General features: G+C 38.4%; 1 protein-coding gene across 1 annotated transcript in view; it reads left to right on the top strand.

Annotated features, from left to right (window-relative positions):
• The window catches only part of nsmfb (NMDA receptor synaptonuclear signaling and neuronal migration factor b), a 159302-nt gene that overhangs the window by 117393 nt on the left and 18053 nt on the right, over positions 1–23856 (top strand). Inside the window, exon 14 of the mRNA XM_030144610.1 lies at positions 208–310. Coding sequence (XP_030000470.1) covers positions 208–310 — 103 coding nt within the window. The remainder of the gene's footprint in view (positions 1–207; positions 311–23856) is intronic.

The following is a 23856-nucleotide window of genomic DNA, read 5'->3' on the forward strand; positions in this document are numbered from 1 at the left end:
CTGATGTAGAGGCTTTGTGCAACCTCTAAAACATCTCCTTTTCCTTCCAAACTTTTTCCTAAATCATCTTTTGAATGCCAAAACCTAATGCAGGGTTCTAATTGAGGTTATCTGAAACTTTATTTTTACCATGATTGTTGGACCACTCTACTGCTCTTACTTTTCTCTTTCGCCTCTTTAACCCCGTCCTCTCCCATGTGTGACCAGGTTCTGGCGGCGGCTCAGCAGGCTGATGAGTAAGCTGAACCCGGAGCCCAACCTCATCCACATCATGGGCTGCTATGTGCTGGGGAGCGCTAATGGAGAAAAGGTACTCATCGTCTTTTGTATGAGTCACCACAAACCCTTAAGAACAAATATGACTCCCACGCTCCACTAGCTAGAGTAAAAGTTGTTTTAAAATGTCAGTATGCATGTGCCGCATGCTTCTTCATAGTCAAGAATAAGCACACAGATGCTCAAAACATATGTTGTCGATAGCAGCAGTAGATTAATCACTTGGACATTCTGTTGGCTTTGTCTCTGATAGTGCCGTTTCCTGCAGGGCCGTGTTACATGCATTCATTATTTGCATGTGCAAGCAAGGACTATGCAATTAATCAAAATAATAATCAAAATCATAATATAGAGGATAACTATCCAACCAAATGGCAAAGCAGGTGTTGGTTTCACTTGGGACGTTTAAGAAAGCAGTAACAATGTACATTATACACTTGATGGTAAACTGCCCACATGAGTTTACTCCCACCTTTAAAAGACATTCAACATAGTTCTACAAGAAATAGTTAATTTACTCAAAAACAAAGCTTTTCAAAGGTGCAATCTCCATATATTTACATCATATTTTTGGTTGTGAGTAGGGGGTCAATATAGGTTTTTCTAAGGCCGAAGCTGATTTTTAGCTTACCGGCCAACAGGCCGTAAGCTATTGTCGTCATGCGGCATCCGGCGGCAGCGTCTGTCGTCATCTGTCGTCCGTTACAAAAATTTCAATCGTCTTCTTCTCTGAAACTACAATTCCGATTGACTTCAAACTTGGTATACAGCTTCTTTATGATGATGTCAACAAAAGTTAGTGAAATTATTTGGATCCGGATCTGATTCTGGATTTGGTGCCACTTTGAAAAACTTCCCCATTATAAGAGATAGGAAGTGGATGGATGCAATAACTCAGTAAATATAAATGATATCCAGTGTAAATTTCTACAGTCCAGCCCTGATGGGGAGATGACCAAAACATAATGTCCACATACTGATCAGGATCTTCTTCTGGATCCGGGAACTTACGGAAAATTTAACATGGGCTCTTATGGGGAAAAAATTTCAATTGTCTTCTTCTCCGAAACTCCAGTTCTGATTGACTTCAAACTTGGTATACAGCTTCTGTATGATGATGTCAGCACAAGGTGTTGAAATTTTTTCCATCCGGATCTGATTCTGGATTTGGTGCCACTTTGAAAAATTTTCCCATTATAACAGATAGGAAGTGGATTGATACAATAAATCAGTATCAATGATATCAAGTTGGAATTAGAATTTTTTACAGATCTGAATGGAATATGAACAAAACATGGGCTATTTCTGTGATATAATAAATACACAGAACTGGGTGATAATAAGTGGCATCTGGATACATTTCCCAAAGCTTATAATTTGACTGGTAAGCTACAGGGCCATTGGTCCTATTTTTTAAAATTTGATCAGCTGATGGCCGATATCTAGCACCAGTTTTTGAGGCCGATATTTAAGGCTGATTCTTTTTTTTTTAAGCACATTGACAGTAAAATACAATTGAAACACTCAGATAATTAAGAATTTTATGAAGCAATTTAAAGTAAAGAAATTAATAATACATGTGCACATAGTACTCTTAATATTTATTGAACTTCAAGTGCTGCCCACACAGGCACCTGATCAAATATCTTACAACATTTTTACCTCTGATCAAACATCGGCTTTCAAAACAAAAATTAAGGCCGAATGCCGATATTGAAGAAAAATCTATATATCTGCCCAGTATATCGCTCTGTGATATACTGGTCTACCTCTAGTTGTGAGTGAAAATATCTCAGTTCAGTTTCAACTATTGGATGGATTGCCTTGAAAATGGTTCCGTCTTAACATTCTCCTCCGAGGCAAAACAGTGAAAGTGTTAAATAAGCTCATTACAAACAACTGAAATTAAATAGTTGAAGAAACATCATCCAAAGGTCATTTTAGAGGGGAGGCATGTGTAGTTGGACAGACTTGGATGTGATCAGCTCCAAACCTATCTTGGTTTCCTCATTTTAGCAGAGTTCACCAGTCCAGTTGTTTCCCACAGGCCCACACCAGCAGAAGTATCACAGTTCTGGTGGGAATGGTTGTTTTCCCCACCCCCAGTTATGGATCAACTCAAAAGTATCAACTCTGCATCTGCAGGTGTGGGGATGTTAGGTCACACACACTCAGACCAGTTTTACACAGATAAAACAACTTGGGGTCAAATTGACCCCAGAGTGAAAACACCAATGCATGCAATATGTGTTCAGCACATTGAAAAAACATCACCATGATAATGTTCTACTTAATCAGTTGTCCCCATCAAATTAGGAAAAGTCATCAAATATGAAGCAAAAAAAAGTCAACTGTTATTTTAAAAAATGATAATTATTAGGGATGCACCAATCTGATACCAGTATCGGGCATCAGCTCCGATACTCAGTGTGTACTCGTATTCGTACTCATAAAAGTAATCTGATACAACTGCACTGATACCACTTATGGCCATGTGACATTCACAGTTCAGTGCAGCAGGTACGAAGAGGAGGAATAATGTGTGGGGAGTGTGAAGAGTGTGGAGATTTTTCAAAATAAATGACAGTGATAAAAGTAACGCTGACTGCAAGTAACGTTACAGACACAGACAGATACGGACGCAGCGTTCTGTCCATCCTTTGCGTACATTCCATCCGTCTTCCAGGTGCTGGCGGATGAGTACCCAGATGGAGAATACCAGCGGGAACTGTGGAGGTAGAGGATCTGTTCAAAGAGCGACTGTGTGAGTTAGAGAAAAACTACTGACACATTTATGATAACTACCCAGGGCTGGGCCGGGGGTACGGAGCGGTGCAGACCGCTGCCAGCGGAAGTGAAAATGAAACTTATCACTCATTTCTCTTTTCTCTACCTGCTGAAGCTTCACTTTTAAACCTCAGTAGCGAAATTGCTGCAATATTAGTATCACATTAGTGTTACCTCTGTCGTCTCCATGTTTGTTATTACTGACTTTCTTCTTCTCAAAAAACTTTCCTCTTCTTCGTGGTATTTGTCCAGTATGGTTAATTCAGAGCGGCGCCCCCTGGTGGATTAATTGAGAAACGCTCATTCCAACACATTAAATGTCAGTAGCAGCACTTTGTTCCAGTCAGACTAATGACAACGACAATAAAGCACATTTACAAAAGGAACTAAGAACTGGAATGGGATTATTAAGTACTCGTATCGGTACTCAGTATCGGCAACAAGGTTATAATAGTTTTGGATTTTTCATTATAGTTTAGTTTCATTTAGTTTTAACTTTTTTTCTCTAATTCAGTTAGTTTTAATTCGTTTTTAGAGTAGGTTTGCTAGTTTTTATTAGTTTTTGTTTTTTTCTAAATGCTTCGTTTTAGTTTAGTTTTAGTTTCATCATATCTTTTCTCTTCTTCTCTGTCGTCATATTCACATAAATCCCAGACAGAACTCTGCTGCTTTCTCCCAACTTTATTCTCCATGTTTCCAGGTAGAGTGGGAATGAGAAGACGACTCTAAACCACAAGTGACGAGAAGTGACAGACCGTTAAATATCATACGGTGCCAGCAGCTAAAATTACTTGAGGGGAATAAATCGATTTTATATTAATCCGACATTGACAAAGACGAAAACGAAGGGAATTTTATCCATAATTTTTATACATTTTAGTTAGTTTTGCAAGCACACAATACAGTTTCAGTTAGTTATCGTTTTTTTCTTTTAATTATAGTTTTTATTTATTTCAGTTAACAAAAATGTTTTTTCAATTCTAGTTTTCGTCATTTCATTAGTTTTCGTTAACGATAATAACGTTGATTGGCAAGTACTCAAATGTAAGTACTGGTACTTGTACTCAGTCTGGAAAAAAGTGGTATCGGTGCATCCCTAATAATTATTGAATGGGTTCAAATTGACCCCAAGGATAGCACAAGGGTTAATCCAAGCTTAAAAACAAACAGAAGGAGCAGGTACATCTGCACATGTGAACAGTAGAATAATGCAGCGTAGGGGCTGAGTGTGAGTCCTGGGGGTGAGAGCGTGACCTTAGCAGCTCCTTATGCATCCTGGCTCCAGCTCTGATCCTGCTGTCAGGCTGCCACACAGCGCAGGCAGGGGGGGGACAGCCAAGAGGAGGACACACACACTCACACAACACTCTGGAGTGACAGCAAAGTAGACTCCTTCACACCCACTCAATTAGGCCACACAAAAGCACTCGTTCTCCTGCACCCACTCACCCCTGGCTGTAATTACCAGCACCTATCCACTCACTCGCGAATCCTCCGACCCTTCCACCCCCACGGAGACTCCAGACCCACTCAGACGGTGCTATATGCAGTCACACTCGCGTACAACGTATGCACGATGAAATGCCCACACACTGAAAAATTCACACTTCCACACACAGTCCCATGTTCCACCGCTGTACCTCTGCTGGCCATGGTTCATTACTCCGACAGCAACCACTGTTCTGCTCTGTGAGGCTAAAAACCCATGTTTACTTGTGTTCATCTGTGGAGAACAGTATGAAGTGAGTGGGAAGTGAAGACAGTGGAAGAAAAAAAAACATGTAGTAGTTGTTCAAGCTTGAATGAAGGTTTTTTAAAAAACATGTGTATTGTGTTTTGTATAAAAACATGCAATTAAAATTCAATCCATTACACGCAGAACTATGGCTGGGCGATATGGAAAGAAAATCATACCGCAATAATTTTTTTCATATCAGACGATATCAATATGTATCGCAATATAATTCAGACCACTATTTTTGTCAAGCTTTAATTTTCCGTTACTCATAAGTTAGAGAGAGAGAGAGAAAGAAATACATATGTGGTACTTATAGAGAAGTCCCTCCCTCCGCTCTTAGAATTATCCCCCCCTCTGCTGTTATGTATTATTCCCCCCGCTTTATTCATCTCCCCCCAGCCCCCTGTCTTAAGATTTATTGACCTCCGTCATATAAATGTCTTAAGGTTCTGTTACACAGCCGTATGGTTTGCTTGTATTAGTATTGCGGTAGGAACTGACCCCAGTAAAATAAAAATAAAAGTGGAACAACATGCGTTTAACGTCCGACTCCCAGCTTCTACACCACTGTTGTACGCCGGGACCGAAACAGTTCCCACCCTACTTTTCAGTAACCCTTTTCGCCCGAGTTCTTGGTCATATTTTCTCCTGAAGGAACACTCATTACCTCCCACAGCAGCCCAAACATTATCGTGTTTGCTGTGGCTGCTCTTACACCTGTGCTGTGTACAGCAACCTAACCTGATGTGGCTCTAGGCGTGATTGGTTCAGTGTTGTGCTACTTAATTATGATTGGCTGTTCTCATCCATCTGTCCATTATCCACCGCTTATCCGGGGCCAGGTCGCAGGGGCAACAGTCTAAGCAGGGACACCCAGACTTCCCTCTCCTCAGACTCCTCCTCCAGCTCTTCCGGGGGGACCCCGAGGCGTTCCCAGGCCAGCCGAGAGACATAGTCTCTCTAACGTGTCCTAGGTCTTCCCTGAGGCCTCCTCCTGGCGGGACATGCCCGGAACACCTCCCCAGGGAGGCGTCCAGGAGGCATCCGAAACAGATGCCCGAGCCACCCCAGCTGGTCCCTCTGGATGTGGAGGAGCAGCGGCTCAACTCCGAGCTCCTCCCTGGTGACTGAGCTCCTCACCCTATCCTTAAGGGTGTGCCCAGCCACCCTGCGGATGAAACTCATTTCGACTGCTTGTATCCGGGATCTTGTCCTTTCGGTCATGACCCAAAGCTCATGACCATAGGTGAGGGTAGGAACGTAGACTGACCAGTAAATCGAGAGCTTCGCCTGTCGGCTCAGCTCCTTCTTCACCACAACCGACCAGTGCAGCGACTGCATCACTGCAGACGCTGCACCGATCCACTTGTCAGTCTCACGCTCCATCCTTCCCTCACTCGTGAACAAGACCCCAAGATACTTAAACTCCTCCACTTGGGGCAAAGACTCTCCACCGACCCAGAGAGGGCAAACCACCTTTTTCCGGTCGAGAACCATGGCCTTAGATTTGGAGGTGCTGGTCCTCATCCCGCTCGCTTCACACTCGGCTGCAAACCGCCCCAGGGCATGCTGAAGGTCCAGGTTTGATGAGGCCAATAGGATAACATCATCTGCAAAAAGCAGAGATGAAATCCTGTGGCCCCCAAACCAGACCCCTTCTGGTCCTTGGCTGCGCCTAGAAATTCTGTCCATAAAAATTATGAACAGAGCTGGCTGTTCTCACGTCTTCCAAACATGGACGAATGAATTCTATCGAAATTGTATCAAGCATGTCTCATATTTCTTTCGAGGAAAAGTTTTATCACAATGTATATCGTTATCGTTTTATCACCCAGGCCTACGCAGAACAGAATTACAAATCGAACACAATACAAGTTAAAAATGACTTACTTAACGATTTCAACATTTCAACACTAATATGGATATTTTTGGTAGGGAATTTTTACCTTTACATTTATTGTAACACATTTGGCAACATGATATGTTACACAAAAAAACAAAATAACAAGTTAACAACTGTTTCTGCTGCATCAAATACAGGGGTTTTTGCATTATGTTAAAGCTGAATAGAATAGAATAGAATAGAATAGAATAGAATAGAATAGAATAGAATAGAATAGAATAGAATAGAGTTATTTATTGTCACTGTTACAGGAACAGTGAAAATCAGTTTAGCAGCTCAGTTTTTTATTTAGCAGTAAAACCACTTAACGTGCAAACAGACTGTATAAAAATACACTGTACACAAACATGGTGTCCAGTCAGCTGTATAAAACTGCATAAATGTTTAAGAAGCATTCCATCTTACGCATTTCCTTTTTAATTTTACCATGTACACATGCTATACTGCCAGTAAATATTCTTATATGTATTTTATCTGTTTTATACAATTGGCTCTTTGTATATATTAGTATTTCTAGTGATTTTTGTATATTGTCAATACTTTTCAGTGTAGTTCTGTGTGATCACTACTAATAACACATCCAGGGGTTGGTGGGTTTAATCTGAGGGCAGTGTCTGTACGGGCAAAGGCAAGGCAAGCATACAGAAGGCAATTCAAAGTGCTTTACAAAGGCATAGAAGCACATCAAATTGTATTAAAATCATTGACTAATTCTAGGACAATAGCAGAATAAAACATTAAACAAAAGGACAGTGCAGAAAAGATTTCAAAAAAAGAAAGAAAGAAATTAAAACAAGAATACGAGACAGTTAAAACAAAAGCTAAAAACAGTCTTCATTAATATTAAGGCAGACATTTTACACTCACTAGTAAAATGAAAAGTAAAGTGTGAATAGTAGAAAGGTAATGAATACAGTTGGGTGCTTCTGTGACACTGGGTTAATTTTGGTACCTGGCACTTTACCAGCTTTTTAGACCCAATAATAATAGACAAATTTAGACATATTTCCCTCCAGGATGTACCTAATGATGACCTCAGATGAATGCAAAAAAAAAAACAACAACTTATTCTATTGCTTTGAACCATCCCAAAATTAATACCTACAGTATTTAAACAAGCGCAGGTAACACCACTACTCAAAAAACCTTCCCTCACCCCCACTCAAGTGGAGAATTATCGACCAGTCTCACTCCTCCCATACCTTTCTAAGATCATCGAAAGGGCTGTTTTCAAACAGGTCACAGAATTCCTCTCCCAAAATAACCTCCTGGACATCAACCAATCTGGCTTCAAAATCGGCCACTCCACTGAAACGGCTCTGTTGTCTGTGACAGAAGCCTTGAAAGAGGCTAGAGCAGCAGCCAAGTCTTCAGTACTCATTCTACTGGACTTATCAGCAGCATTTGACACTGTCAATCATGATATCCTGTTATCCATACTCTGGAACATGGGCATCACAGGCCACGCACACTCCTGGTTTCAATCTTACCTTACTGGTCGGTCCTTCAGTGTGTCCTGGCTAGGGCACACATCAGCAGTTCACCGCCTCACCACGGGGGTCCCCCAAGGCTCTGTGTTGGGCCCCCTCCTTTTTGCCATATACACCACCTCACTCGGTCAGATCATCCACTCACACGGCTTCTCATATCATTGCTATGCTGATGATACCCAGCTCTATCTGTCATTCCCACCTGATGACTCCACAGTCTCAGTGCGGATCTCAGATTGTCTCTCTGACATATCTGCATGGATGAAAGCCCATCACCTTCAGCTGAACCTGTCCAAAACTGAACTGCTGGTCTTCCCAGCTAAGCCAACCATACAGCTGGACATCTCCATCACTATTGACTCCATACCTCTGGCTCCTACCAGTGTAGTACGTAACTTGGGAGTCATGATTGATAATCAGTTGACCTTCACGGATCACGTTGCCTCTGTCACCCGATCATGCCGTTTCACTCTGTTCAACCTAAGAAAGATCAGGCCATACCTAACCGAACAGGCCACCCAGCTCCTGGTGCAGACTATGGTTATCTCCCGTCTTGACTACTGCAATGCTCTTCTAACGGGCCTCCCAGCTTGTGTTGTCAAACCACTACAGATGGTCCAGAATGCAGCAGCGCGTCTGGTCTTCAATCAGCCTAAAAGGGCACATGTCACCCCCTTACTCATTGAGTTACACTGGCTACCCATAGCTGCCCGCATCAAATTCAAATCTTTAATCCTAGCCTACAAAATTCTCCGTGGGTCTGCTCCTGTCTACTTAGGTGCACTAATAAAAGCTTATGTCGCCCCACGACCACTCCGCTCGTCTGGGGAACGTAGTCTGGTGGTCCCCAGACCTTGTACAAGACAATCCAGGCTCTTTTCATGGGTCGTTCCACGTTGGTGGAACGCTCTACCAAGTGCTACAAGAACAGAGTCATCCCTGCCTATCTTCAAGAAGCTCCTGAAGACCCAGCTCTTCCGAGAGCACCTCCTGTCCTAGCACTTTCAAACATTCCATTTTAAATATTCTAATAAGGTTTTTCCCAGGACAACCACAGATTCTTTCACGATTATCTCTGGACCTGCTGCGGTGGTCCGGCCTCTTCCCTGCCCTCATCATCACCACTCACTTATCCTCAACCGCCTCCATGTGTCTCCCCCTACTCCCCCCTTCTCCCCCTCTCCCCCAGTCCCTATCTCTATCGCTCTCTCTTTTTCCCCTTCTCTACCCTCTCTCTTTAACCCCAACTGGTCAAGGCAGACGGCCATCCTCCAGGAGTCTGGGTCTGCTCCAGGTTTCTTCTGTTAAAGGGAAGTTTTTCCTCACCACTGTCACCAGTCACAAGTGTTTGCTCCTGGAGGATTCTGTTGGGTTTCTGTAGAATTGACTTAGAGTCTGGTTTTGACCAACTCGATATATAAAATGTCAAGAGATAACTTTCTTGTGATCTGGCGCTATATAAATAAAATTTGATTGATTGAGTGATTTAATTGGTTTCCCCTGTAAGTCGCTTTGGAAAAAAGCGTCTGCCAAATGCGTAAACATAAACATAAACATAATGAATTTTTAATAAAATATTGGTGCCAAAAATAGGACCAAAATTAGGACATGAAAAACTACCTAGGTGTCAGTGCATTTGATCTGGAAAACATGGCTGTAAATGGTCTTATATAGCGCTATAAATAAAGACACTGTGTTAAATGTGTCGATCCTAGTGGATTTTCTAATCCAGACGTGGGTTTTTCATGAATCTCAGGCTCATTCCAGGTTTTGTATGTAACCCATCATGTCCACTTGCGTTACATACAGAACCTGCCCATTTAAACACATATAAATCATTTTGCAACAGCGGTCATTTTTGTGAAACACTCTGCGTTGCAAAATTAGTTCAATTCCCAAAATGTACCTGTGAGAGAATAAAGAGATATTTTTTTAAAAATAGTAGTGTGTAATTTTCATGTCCTTTTCACTGTGTTACATGTGGAGTTTTATATTAACCCTTTCATGTATGAATTATAAGAGCCTTAATCAAGATTTTTTTTTTTTTCCTGAGTGTTTTTATTCCTCTAGGCATTAAAAAACAAAGCAACTGAAATTTTTATTATCAACCTATTTTTCATGGAGTTGCAAAAATGTCTACTCAGCTGAACACTGTGCATTTAATTCAGAAGCAAAGAAACATATTTCCTGATATACTTTATGAAAACTATAAAATAAAAACATTTTTAACGCAGTTCATCTGATGTTTTCTCACATTTTAACTTTAATTTATTTTTTCTTTTAATTTAATTTTTTACTCTAATACTAGTCCTTACTCACTTCATGGAGATAATATGCAAAAAAAAACAACTTTTTGTTTAAAAAAAAACAAAAAACTGTTAATTACAGTCTAATCACAATAACAAGCAACTGATTTACACTCAAACATGTTACCGCAGATCAGGTTTATCAAAAACAACAAAGTTACAGTAACGGTATGAATTGCATTGTATGAGATGATGCATAAGTGTCCACTGTGTTGGTTGATTTGGAACTAAAACAACAAAATCCATGAATATACAAGAGAACAGCTGGAGAATAGCGGTCCACTGTAGTGACCAGTATGTATGAAAGGGTTAAATATAATGTAAAATAATGCAAATTGTGTTTTATCGGAAAAATAGTTTCTCTGTTATCTCAGTAAATATTTATTAACTTGCTTCATAACATTAGTCAACATCTGGTTTGAATTTTTAGCCCCTCTGTCCTGTTTTTAGGACTAGTTTCATAGAAGCACCCATTTATATTCTGTTCTTGAACTAAAATCCAACATCAGTGACTTATTTCTGAGTCAAACTTATAACATTCTCCTCATCTTCATCCTCAGTCTGGTTTATTTGCAAGTAGCGGTACACCGTGTTCACTGATCCATGTGACATTTGGCATCTTCTGTGATTGGCTACCAGTCACACGAGGAGGAGGACAATCAGGAAGGGACTTCTTCGGTGCATTTAATAATTTTGCTCCCGCTGCTGCCCGTGTGTGCTCCTGCAGGCTCAGCTGGTGACGCACTATTAATAGAGCAGCTGACGGAGCCACCTTCAGACTGTGCTCCGCTCAGCTCCACCCGACATCACTCCGAACTGCCCTCGGCCGTCACACTTGGCAACAAATGCCACAGCTGGAAAATACTGATGTGTACTTTATATTAATCTGAGCAGAGTAGTTCAACTTCTGCTTTTTATTTTATTTTATGTAATTCATTCATTATAACAGATGATACGAACCAAGCACCTTTTAACATGTCTCTGTCTCAGAGTTCCTGGTAAAAATAAATCTGGGAACAAAATCAGTGTCTTGTTTTAAACATACAAAACAATTAATAAGTCAAGTAATTAACAAACTGGTGACATTTTAATAATTTTCATAAGCTTACTGCCCTTCTTCAAACGTCTTCTCTGATGAAACTACTGGTCGGCTTCATTTAAAATGTTATCTGTAGCTTCCTTGGGACAATGTCTATGAAGATTGTCAAGAGTTTTGAAATTTCAGAATTTTTGAAATATGAAAAATTTGCCTTTAGTAATAATGGGCCATATGTTAATGGTTTATAACATGTAAATGGTTACAGATATCAGTATAGTTACTATTGAGCACTGATAGAAGTCATATATGGACTTTCATTTGGGTCCATGATCTTTGACCTTGCATGACCTTTAAGAGTCAAGCTCAAGGTCACCAATGGCTACATAGTAACAGTCTTATTCTCCGAAATCAGTTTTTTTATATGTACCTTCTTAGGGCATTAGTGACTCCAGATTTTTTCAGATCGACTTATTTGTCAGTAAAGTCAAAGTTGACTCAACTTGTCGTATGATGACGTCATCACATTAAGAGCGGAGGAACAACACAGACACACAGCTGATTAGGGATGGGAATTGTTAAGAATTTAACGATTCTGATTCCATTATCGATATTGCTTATCAATCCGATTCCTTATCGATTCTCATTGGGTGAGGGAATAAAAGAGTACAAAAGGGTGTGTTTGCATTAACTGTCTTTTATATTTCCATCTCTGCACAGAAAATATAACACATACAGTATGTACAAATAATAATAACAGATGATGCCAGGCCGGTGGGGGGTGGGGGGGGCGTACAGTGAAAGTGAAACTAAAGACGCTTTACTAATTCCTCTATTGCCGCATTTCTACTACGTTGAACCGGTTCGACTCGGCTCAGTTTGTCTCCCGTTGTTGTGCACCTCATTTCCTTTCCCTTCTTACCTTCAGAAACTTGTATTTGAGGAGTTACGACGTTTGTTGCCCGCACCGGAACCGGAACCGGCCCGGTGTTCACTCTGCCGCTACATTCACAAGCGCCGCTAAGTAGCGAATCAAATACGTGACATTCCTGTAAATGAATCACATGCTGTGGACAAATGTTTGAGGATATTGGAGGGATTCCACCCTTTTGAAGACATGGAAGCTTTGACAGTGTTCCAAGTAAGTGGAGCTGGTGTCGTCTGTTTAGACCGTTTCTGCCTCAACGCCATGTTGGCTACGTTCTGACCAAAACAATGCAGCGTACGTGTGACGTCATCGCGCATGCACAATCGGATTTATGTAGTTCAAACTGTCTTTAACCCTTTCATGCATAGTGGTCACTCCAATGGACAGTTCTTCTCCAGCTGTTCTCTTGTATATTCATGTGTTTTGTTGTTTTAGTTCCATATCAGCCAACACAGTGGACACTTATGCATCATCCCATACACTGACATTCATACCATTACTGTAACTTTCCCGTTCTTTTTTCTAAATCAATTGTTAATTGTTATTAGACTATAAATAACAGAGTTTTTTGTTTTGTTTTTTTTTATGAAATTTTTTTTTTTTTTTTCTTTTTTTGCATATTATCTGAGTGAGTAATAATTAGTATTATACTATGTTAAAATGTGAGTAAACATTAGATTAGCAGCACTGACCTCCTGAGACCCAGGAAAGCGAAATTTTTAGCTTTTTTCCATCAAGCAATTGTCTTGATTGGAAACTACATAATACAACAGTTTTTTTTTGTTTGTTTTTTTCCAAGACATTTTTTCAAAATTATTTTTATTTATTTATTTATTTTTAATGGAATGTCCTTTACAATGGACAGCATTTTTTAAGTAAAACTGACGAACTTTTGTCCCCTACAGAGGACAAAAATGCATTGCTGGGTCTCAGGAGGTTAAAAATGCTTTTATTTAATAGTTATCACACAGTATGTCAGTACATGCATGTCTCTGAGCTTCAAAAATTAAACGCACGGTATCCAGCTGTGTGGACATTTTTATAACTCCATGAAAAGTAGGTTCATTAAAAAAAAAAAAAGAGAGAAAAATCAATCACATTGTTTTTTTCATGCCTAAAGAGGAATAAAAACACTCATGAAAAAATTTTTTTATTAAGGTTCTCATAATTCATGCATGAAAGGGTTAACAAATCGGATACAGGTCACATACGGGCAAAAAAATCAGATGTGGGCCACATTTGCCTGCAGTCTGAACGTAGCACAAGCATGTATTTGGTGAGCCCATGCACCAAAATGATGCCATAATAAGTGTCCAGAAGAAAACACCACTTCTAATGACTTTAAAAGGCTCTTTTAAAGGCCAAGGTCTAATTCCTGACCCATTATTTTCTGTCAAGCCTGCTGTTTCTGTCGTTTTCTCTACGTCACTGTCTCATTTGGCCAAGTTCTGCAGGCCATATGGTGCCACGAGCTGCAGCCTCCAGCGCCACGGTCACTTCCAAAGTCCGTTTCATCTTGTCAACTTCTCAACTACATCACAGAAAAAAAAGGTCACGGCCAAATACGTCTCTTCACTGCTTTGATGAACCACTTTAACCCTGTTGTAGACCGGTTTAAGATCACAGCAGTAAATAGAAACAAAGGCAAATGTAGAGTTCAGGGACATGGTAACTTTCCCGCTAACTCTTCAAACTAAATGTGATTTTCCTGCAGTTACTCACCCTGTTTAACAATAGAACGTGTTAATTAGGTCAGATGAACTCCGCAGTCACATGCATTTGCTCCACTGACCCCAACCTTGAAGAGTCCTGCTGCATTGACGGCCCACCACCGTAAATCCACCAGGAAATATTGAGCTGAAGCACTCCAGCAGTTTGCATTAGCAGCATACAGATTCTTTGACATATTGCGTGACCTTTCACCTTTTCAAATCAGCTCCCCCTACTGCCCCTCAGGGTGTTGGAACATTATGATCACTAGGCTTTAATATACTTGACTGCTTTACATCTGGTCCAGGTTTACCGGCAAAACATAACGGCCTTTTCCGAACACTCTGTCTTTATTAAACCACAAAAGGAAGAAATGATCCTGCTTTATTTTACGAAATGAGCGAATGTGTTGAATTATCTTGAAGATTTTTCATATTATTGCCTAAGGGGACAAACGAGATCAAAATAATATATGAATTTGCAATAAGCTACTCCTTAAGTTTGTAAAAATGTTAATCTCCAGTGTCTCAGACTTAGCGTCTAATCGCACAAATACCCATAACAAAATTTTGATTCATATATAATCACTAGGGCTGCAACTAACGATAAGTTTAATAATTGATTTATCTTTAGATTATTTTAATATCTAATAGATTCATTAGATAAACACAAAAGACTCAATTCTCAAAGATCAGTATTTAACCCAAATCGACAAGTCACTATTGATTACATTCCTACAATGGCTTTGGGTGTAGTAGCAATTGTGGGTCCTTCATAAAATAAAGTATCTGTAAATTTGTTGTCAGAGTGCAAAGCTTAACTTTAGACGTCTGACTCCCGTCTTCTAAGCCTTTCGTTTTACTCCGGAGCTCACACAAAATTTTCACAACTTTTTGGCTCGTGACTAGGGATGGGAATCGATACGAATTTAACGATTCCAATTCCATTATCGATTTTGCTTATCAATCTGATTCCTTATCGATTCTCATTGGGTGAGGGAATAAAAGAGTACAAACGGGTGTGTTAGCATTAACTGTCTTTTATATTTCCATCTCTGCACAGAAAATATAACATATACAGTATGTACAAATAATAATAACAGATGATGCCGGGCCCGATTGGGGGGGGGTACAGTGGAAGTGAAACTAAAGACACTTTACTAATTCCTCTGTTGCCGCATTTCCACTACGTTGAACCAGTTCGACTCGGCCCGTCTCCCGTTGTTGTGCACCTCATTTCCTTTCCCCTACCTTCAGAAATTTGTATTTGAGGGGGTACGACGTTTGTTGCCCAAACCAGAACTGGAACTACATTCACAAGCGCTGCTAAGTAGCGTATCAAATACATGGCATTCCTGTAAACTAATCACAAACTGTGGACAAATGTTTGAACATATTGGAGGGATTCCACCTTTTAGAAGAAATGGAAGCTTTGACAGTGTTCCAGTGGACCTGGTGTCGTCTGTTTAGACCGTTTCTGCCTCAATGCCATGTTGGCTACATTCTGACCAAAACAATGCAGCGTACACATAACGTCATGCACAACAAAGGCGGAATCGATAAGCAGAATCGTTAAGGAGGCGGGCAAACGATTCCAAGGAATCGAGCTACTGGGATCTGGTTCTCAAAAAGAACCGGTTCTCGATTCCCATCCCTACTCGTGACCACATTATAACAGCACAAATTTCTGGCGACCCCAGACATTCAAAACAGAGATTTCTTTTTTTTTTTTTTGCTAAAATTAATTTGTTTTTGATCATGTAATAGTTTGCTATACTATGTTGCAAATAAACGTTAATTTTAGACGACATTTAGTCTATATAATGTATATTATTATGGACAGACGCAGAAAAGCCAGGTGTAGATTACTGCACAAAGGGAGAATTTGATTTTCCTTGGTCAGGATATGTACAGTCAGTCCAGCTTGAATTTACAAGGCTGACAATTAATACTGAACAAACAAGAACTCAAACTATGAATTATGAAAGAGCTGCAGCATCTGAAACCGACCACAATAAACATTTGACAGATAAACAGAACCACAGTGCTTCAGTTTCAGCTTCAGAATTTGTCATGTCTTTTATGGATTGGGATTGTCTCTGTCAACTCACCATAATTTTTTTATTAGTACGTTTTTTTTCTTTATTTTTATCAATTACTAGAAATTTCAGGCGACCCCATTTGAATTCCAGGTGACCCCACGTGGGGTCCCAACCCCAAGGTTGAAAAACACTGTTCTAACTGGGCTGGGCACTAGCCCGTGAATAAACTTTTTATGGCTGGAGACTAGCAAGCAAGGGTATAATAGTTTTGTATTTTTCATTATAGTTTAGTTTTACTTGGTTTTGACCTTTTTTTCTGTAATTCAGTTAGTTTTAATTAGTTTTTAGAGCAGGTTTGCTAGTTTTTATAAGTTTTTTGTTATTTTGTAAATGCTTAATTTTAGTTTAGTTTTAGTTTTTTTATATCTTTTCTCTTCTTCTCTGTTGTATTCAAATAAATCCCAGACAGGACACTGCTGCTTTCTCCCAACTTTAGTCTCCATGTTTCCGGGTAGAGTGAGGACGAGAAGACGACTCTAAACCACAAGTGACGGACCATTAAATATCATATGGTGCCAGCAGCTGAAATTGCTTGAGGGAAAAAAATCGATTTCATATCAGTCCAACATTGACAAAGATGAAAATGAAGGGAATTTTATCCATAATTTTTTATACATTTTAGTTAGTTTTGTAAACACACAATACAGTTTCAGTTAGTTATCGTTTTTTTCTTTTAATTATAATTTTTATTTATTTCAGTTAACGACAATGTTTTTACAATTCTAGTTTACATCATTTCGTTAGTTTTCATTAATGATAATAACCTTGCTAGTAACCTGTAGTCTCCTACCAGCTCTGGTTATCCGGTTAGCGTACAGGCATGCCTCAATAATAACAGGCTCAAGACCCAACCAATCAACTGCTGCAATTCGTTGCCAAGAATCAATTCGTTGTTGCAGCACTAGTAATCACCTACACTGTATTAACCTTAATAATGTGGTGTTTTGTTTTTTTTTTTACTATAAAAGGAGCAGTTTTGGATCTACAGTCCTATTGTGCTGATATTGTTCTACAGTAGCTCTGAATGCACAAACTAAACTCTTTTATGTGTTACTTTTGTGTGTGTTTTAGCAGCCACTCTAGGGGAGGGTGAGGTGAGGTGAATTCAGTTAGTTTCTAAATGCAAATGTAATCCCACGCACTGGACCTTTTAAGTATAAAATGTATTTTGTGTCATAAATACTTGACTGAGTAGTTTTATCTAAAGTGAGGAGATCTTTTGCAAAATTAACTCCTAAAGACCCAAACAGCCACCGGTGACCAAAACCATCCACTGATGTAAAATGTTTAATACCTGTTGATCCACTAAACCTATTAATACATTGAAATAATTGGTGTAAAATACAGTTTGTCATCTTTTCATGGTCATTAGATAGGATCCATATGGATGTTCAGAGGCTCCATAGTTACAGTGGAAACACCGTCATTTTTTACAACATTGATTCACCAGTAAAACCCATGGAGTTGGATCAATGACAGTGGATGGACACACTGGGTTTATGTTCAGTTAATGATAAGTTTGACTGAAATTCTTTTTCCTCAGTTTTCTATGGTTTTGATATAATAACCCTCAATTTTAATCTGAACTTTTTTGAACATCTACATAATCAGTAAATTAAACATAGGAAAATATCTGGTTTTCGATTAAAAAAACACAAAATACAGATGATAATATTACAATAAACAGTAAGAAAATACGTGAGAAAAGTTAAACAGAGAGAAAAATTTGTTTGGGAACTGACATAAAAGTAGGATTTACTAGATTTACTTATAAAGTCAGTTTTCTCTATTTCTGACATAAAAAAATCCTCAACTTTATTCAGATCTTTTATGAACATCTACATGATCGGTAAATTAAATTGAAGAAAATACCTGATTTTCACTTAAAAGTGCAAAATGCAGAAGATAATATGAAAATAAATGATGATAAAACATTTAAGAAAGGTTATATGGAGAGAAAATACATTTTTGTAATTACCACAAAAATACACTGGGCCTTTATGGGTTAAGGAACTCAAAAAACTGCAGCATTCACACTGAAAACCCCATATTTAAAGAACATGCTAAGTTCATTTGTGTCTGATTCAGTCAAACTCACATTTGGACAGAATAAATGCATGAGTCTATTTGAGTCGGTGAAGTTTAGTTTTTCGGACCTGCTTCAAGTTGTAAATCCCAGTGTGGTGATTTGGCGTAAGTGTCTCAGTCCGTCCTCAAAAATAGCAAATGGTTAATTGGTGGTAAGTCATCTGAGCTGAAAGTAGCACAACTAATAATAAATAAGAATTTCAGTGGCAGCTGGTGTTAAACAAGACCGGGGAGGGCGCCAGAGAATATGAACACAACAGTCATGAGTGTGTTTCTATGCTTGTCAGAACATTTTGATTGTAATATTTGACTCAAACCTCCTGCCTTTCCCTGGTGGAACTCTACAGTCGAAGCAGGAGTTTGGAGTTGAACAGACACGCCCTGTTTTTCCTTCATAGTCTGTTCAACTGTCTGATGTAAACAGGTGTGTCGCTAACAATTGTGGGCCCTTTCATAAAATTCAGTATCTTGTCAATCTGTCGGAGCGGAGTGTGTATGTATGCGTGGGGGGTCCATACATAACGTCACTTATGCAAGCGTGAAAACGAAACTGAAACGTAACATTCTTTCAACATCCGATTCCTAACTTCCATTCCTCTCTTATACAGCGGATCTTACACGAAATTTTCACAACTTCTAGCCCAGTGGTTCCCAACCTTTTTTGGCTCGTGACCCCATTTTAACATCACAAATTTCTGGCGACCCCAGACATTCAAAACAGAGACATTTTCTTGGGCTAAAATTCATTTGTTTTTGATCATGTAATAGTTTGCTATATTATGTTGCAAATAAATGTTAATTTTAGACAACATTTAGACTATTTAATGTAAATTTTTTATTTGTAACTTTTAATTTCTTTAATTTTATTTTTTTTAATAAATTATTAGAAATGTCAGGCGACCCCAGACATTCAGAACGGAGACGTTTTATTTGCTAAAATTAATTTGTTTTTGATCGTGTAATAGTTTGCTATAATATGTTGCAAATAAATGTTAATTTTAGGCAACATTTAGGCGATGTGACAGTGACTTTCAACCTTGGGGTCGGGACCCCACATGGGGTCACCTGGAATTTAAATGGGGTCGCCTGAAATTTCTAGTAATTGATAAAAAATTAAAACTTACTAAGAAAAATTTACATTATATAGCCTAAATGTTGCCTAAAATTAATGTTTATTTGCAACATATTATAGCAAACTATTACATGATCAAAAACAAATTAATTTTAGCAAAAAAAAAAAAAAAAAAGTCTCCATTTTGAATGTCTGGGGTTGCCTGAAATTTCTAATAATTTATAAAAAATTAAAAATTAAAACTTACTGATAAAAATGTACATTATATAGTCTAAATGTTGTCTAAAATTAACCTTTATTTGCAACATAGTATAGCAAAGTATTACATGATCAAAAACAAATTAATTTTAGCCAAAAAAAAGTCTCTGTTTTGAATGTCTGGGGTCCCCAGAAACTTGTGATGTTAAAATGGGGTCACGAGCCAAAAAATGTTGGGAACCACTGCTATAAAATGTAAATTTTTATTAGTAAGTTTTAATTTTTTATCAATTACTAGGAATTTCAGGTGACCCCATTTGAATTCCAGGCGACCCCACATGGGGTCCTGACCCCAAGGTTGAAAACCACTGTTCTAGCCTGTATCCACTGGACCCCCTCCTCTGCTCTATGGGCCCCCTAAAAATGCTGGGCCCCATGAATTTGTCATGTGCCCCCCCCCCCCCCCCCTTATCGGTGCCTCAGGATGTAAAACCCAGATAAGGAGGTGACTAAAAGGAGGCAACCTTTATGACCTGTAGCCTTTGATGCAAGTTCTTCTGATTTATTTTTTGTCTGGAGTTCTGAAACCAGTAACCTGTAAGAACGAATATTATCCAATCACATAATGACAAGAAATTAAAAACACTTCTGATTGGCCACAGGACACAAGTTTTAGGGACAAAGTACACACTAGGGATTGACGGATAATCAGCTGGAAACACATTTCTGTACAAATTTTATTTAACTTTGTTTTATTTTTTAAATAAAAATTCAGGAAGCTATTTATTTAAATTTTCAGTTAACTTTATAAGAGATGCTGCGGAACCTGGAAGCTCCCTGCACTTTTTGTTTTTGTTTGAACTTAGAACAAAGACAAGTGAGAGATAAAATATCATTTCAGTTCTATTGAAATTTTGAAAAACTTCATTTACTATAGAGAACTTTTGGGAGCTATATTTTTCATTTAACTTGATAAGACATGCTGCTGAGCCTGGGAGCTCCCTGCACTTTTTGTTAGAATTTTGAAACAAAGATGTCTGTTGTCGATGATAGAAAAACCTTTAACATGTCGCAAATCTGAAAAGCTCTTTAATAAACACATACTTAAAGGCATTTAAAGTTTAAACAAAGTTAAGTGTTGGAGTTCGTATTATTCAAAATTTTGACACCAGTATTTTCACTTTTACTGCAAACGAATATTGGCTCCAAATATCAGTTATCAGCCCCTTGAATACTAATAATTGGTATCGGCCCTAAAAGAAATAAATCGGTCGATCTCTAATACACACTCATTCATTTTACCAGGAAGATGAATAATTACAGTTAAAAATAACTTGAACAAATGTTAACATTGGCTGCAAAACACAAGACAAGTATTACATTTGAATAATTCAGAAACCAGCATTAAAATGTATAAATACCTCTTATCCAAAAAATGCAATTACTTCAGACCAGCCATCACTGAATAATTTAATAATTTTCATTTATATATGATATGATAGCAAAAAAAAATCTAGTTTACAATGGCAGAAAAATATAAAAAGTAATAAAATCTCCAGGTTTCAACAAGAAAATAGATTGAAAAACTATTTAAGACTCAGTGAAAGAAGACCAAAGACATGCATCAAATAAAACCAGGAAAGACGAGCGAGAAGAATCTTTTAAGAAAAGATTACTGACTAAGCCCAAATGATTTCCCACAAGGCATTTGGGCTGTAAACAGGTGTTTATGGGATAGTGTCAGCTGATAATTGGAAATAGAACAAAAAGTAAACACATCAGATGAAGAAATGTTCTCATGTGGCTTTTGGTGTTTACACAAAACAAACCAACAGGGAAATGCACCAGTTTAACACCACCTGATCAGCTGATGTAAAAACAGACAAACCAGAGAGCCTGTGTACATGACCATACAAATCTAACAACAGAGTAATCAGATAATTGGAATAATCGGATATGACGCTTTTACACGTACTTTAGAAATACAATAATGGAAAAACCCTGGTTTGGACATTTTAGTCCATTATCAGGTTTCTTTCAGAGTACGAAGGTATGTAGTGGAGTTGTACTTTCTATTATTGTTATCTGTTCACGTCTGACTATGTCACTTCTGTTTTTCGACTATTTCTTTGGTTTTTTTTGGGTTTTTTTGTTTTTTTTTTGCACATGCGCAGTTGTAAAAAAAAATGGAATAAATCAGATTAACCTGTATACAGGCAGAGTATTGGGGAGAAATCAGGTGTGTTAATCTGATTTTTCATAAGATTATGCTGTTTACATGATCAGTTCATAATCTGATATCTCCACAAATCAGAATCAGAATACTTTTTTAATCCCACAGGGTTATTTTTGTGTTTTACAGTTATTCCATTCAAGTATAATAAGAAGTAGAGGAAATTATCAATACAAGAATAGGTAGATAGATAGATAGATAGATAGATAGATAGATAGATAGATAGATAGATAGATAGATAGATAGATAGATAGATAGATAGATAGATTAAAAGCCTTTTAAAACACATTTACAATATAATGATTGGAGTTTTAGTAAATGGGATTTCTCTACTACTCAGAATCAGAATACTTTATTAATCCCAAGGAATTATTTTTGTGTTTTACAGTTGCTCCATTCAAGTATAAGTAGAGGAAATTATCCATACAACAATAATAGAGACAACAGACAGACAGACAGACAGACAGACTGACCAATTGATAGATAGACCAAATATACATATTAAAAGACTTTTAAAACACATTTACAATATAATGATTGGAGTTTTAGTGTGCATGTAAATGGGATTACTCTACTACTGTTACTATTACACATATTTTCACTAAAAAGCAACAAAATGCACAAAACTTTAAACTCCCCAACCCTTTTTCTCTGATGCAAACACTGCACAGGGTTCTGCAGATGAAACCTGTAAATGCCATTCGCTGTCTGTCTCCACATGTGATAGAACAACAGCCGGCACAGGACCGGACCCCAGGGAGTAAGAAGTAAGAGGAGGAAAGGGAGGAAGAGGAGGAGGAGGAGGAAGACAAGGCAGTAACAGAGTAGAGATGAGAACCATAGGCAGCGCCGTTATCCAATCTGACAGACGTCCAGATGCACGTGTCCTGTCGAAACACAGTATCGCTGATAATTTGACAAATACGTAGATGTGTTGACGTTGTCATGAAAAGCGGACGCATGCTGGGTTATGATCCGGGGGCCTGGCTTTTATCACATCTTCACATTGAGTGAAATACTTTAAAACACGTTCAGAAGGAAACTGCAAAGCCTCCTCAAAGAAGCTCCTTCAGCATCCTGACTTTGAGGTAGCTCGTGGGAGCTTCTGATGATGCAGTGATGAATCGTCTACAGACTTTATTTCCTACGGTGGTGGCACAGGTTCAGTGTGCTGCGCATTTGTAGGTCACATCTTTGAAAAGTTTCACGCATGAAATGGGGCATGGTTTGTTGAATTTATCAGTCTAATAAAAAAAAAGAAAAGAAGCGTATCATTTCATATGTGACAGCTGGTGTGTTTCCTGCAGTCAGTTTCACAGAAAGACCACAAGTACTGCATTTTATTTGATTTTATTTGATTTTCGTTTCAAATATATCTTTACTTTAGTTTTTATTCTTCTGTGCTCTCCTGTATGTGCTTGCATACTTGGCGAATAAAAAACGTCTTCTAATGTCCATCAAGGCCGTCACACCGAAGCCTCTTTCATATGATTCGAAGCCGGATCCTGTGTCAGGACATACAGCGAATCATTTAATTAGACCTGGTTCTTCCAGTTCATTAAACTAAGAAGTTCAGTTAGTCAGAATGAAGTTATTAAAGCCAACGTTTTAAGAAATAATCAAAACCAACACACCAGTTAGAGCTAATTCTGTCTTATTCAGATTATTACAGTTGGGTTTGACAAAAGGATCAGGATGTGTGCAGTGTTTGACATGAGGAAAGGAGGAAGAGGAGGAGATGAAGAGGGTGTTTTGATGTGTGTTTGCATATACGATTATGCGCAAAATTAGGACACTCACTGCCATAAAATGCCATAGTCTGATGATTTTTTTTTTTAATTATTATTATTATTATCTTTTTATTGGAAAGGCAAATGTCCATTACATATATTAATTACAACCTTAATCATTCAAAAAAAACAAAAACAAAAAAAAAACAAAAAAACAGATACAGAAAGTTTCAATGATTATATCCATAATGCCCTTCTAC

This window comes from Sphaeramia orbicularis, chromosome 9 (genome assembly GCF_902148855.1).
Source record: "Sphaeramia orbicularis chromosome 9, fSphaOr1.1, whole genome shotgun sequence".
NCBI classification, from domain to species: Eukaryota; Metazoa; Chordata; class Actinopteri; order Kurtiformes; family Apogonidae; genus Sphaeramia; species Sphaeramia orbicularis.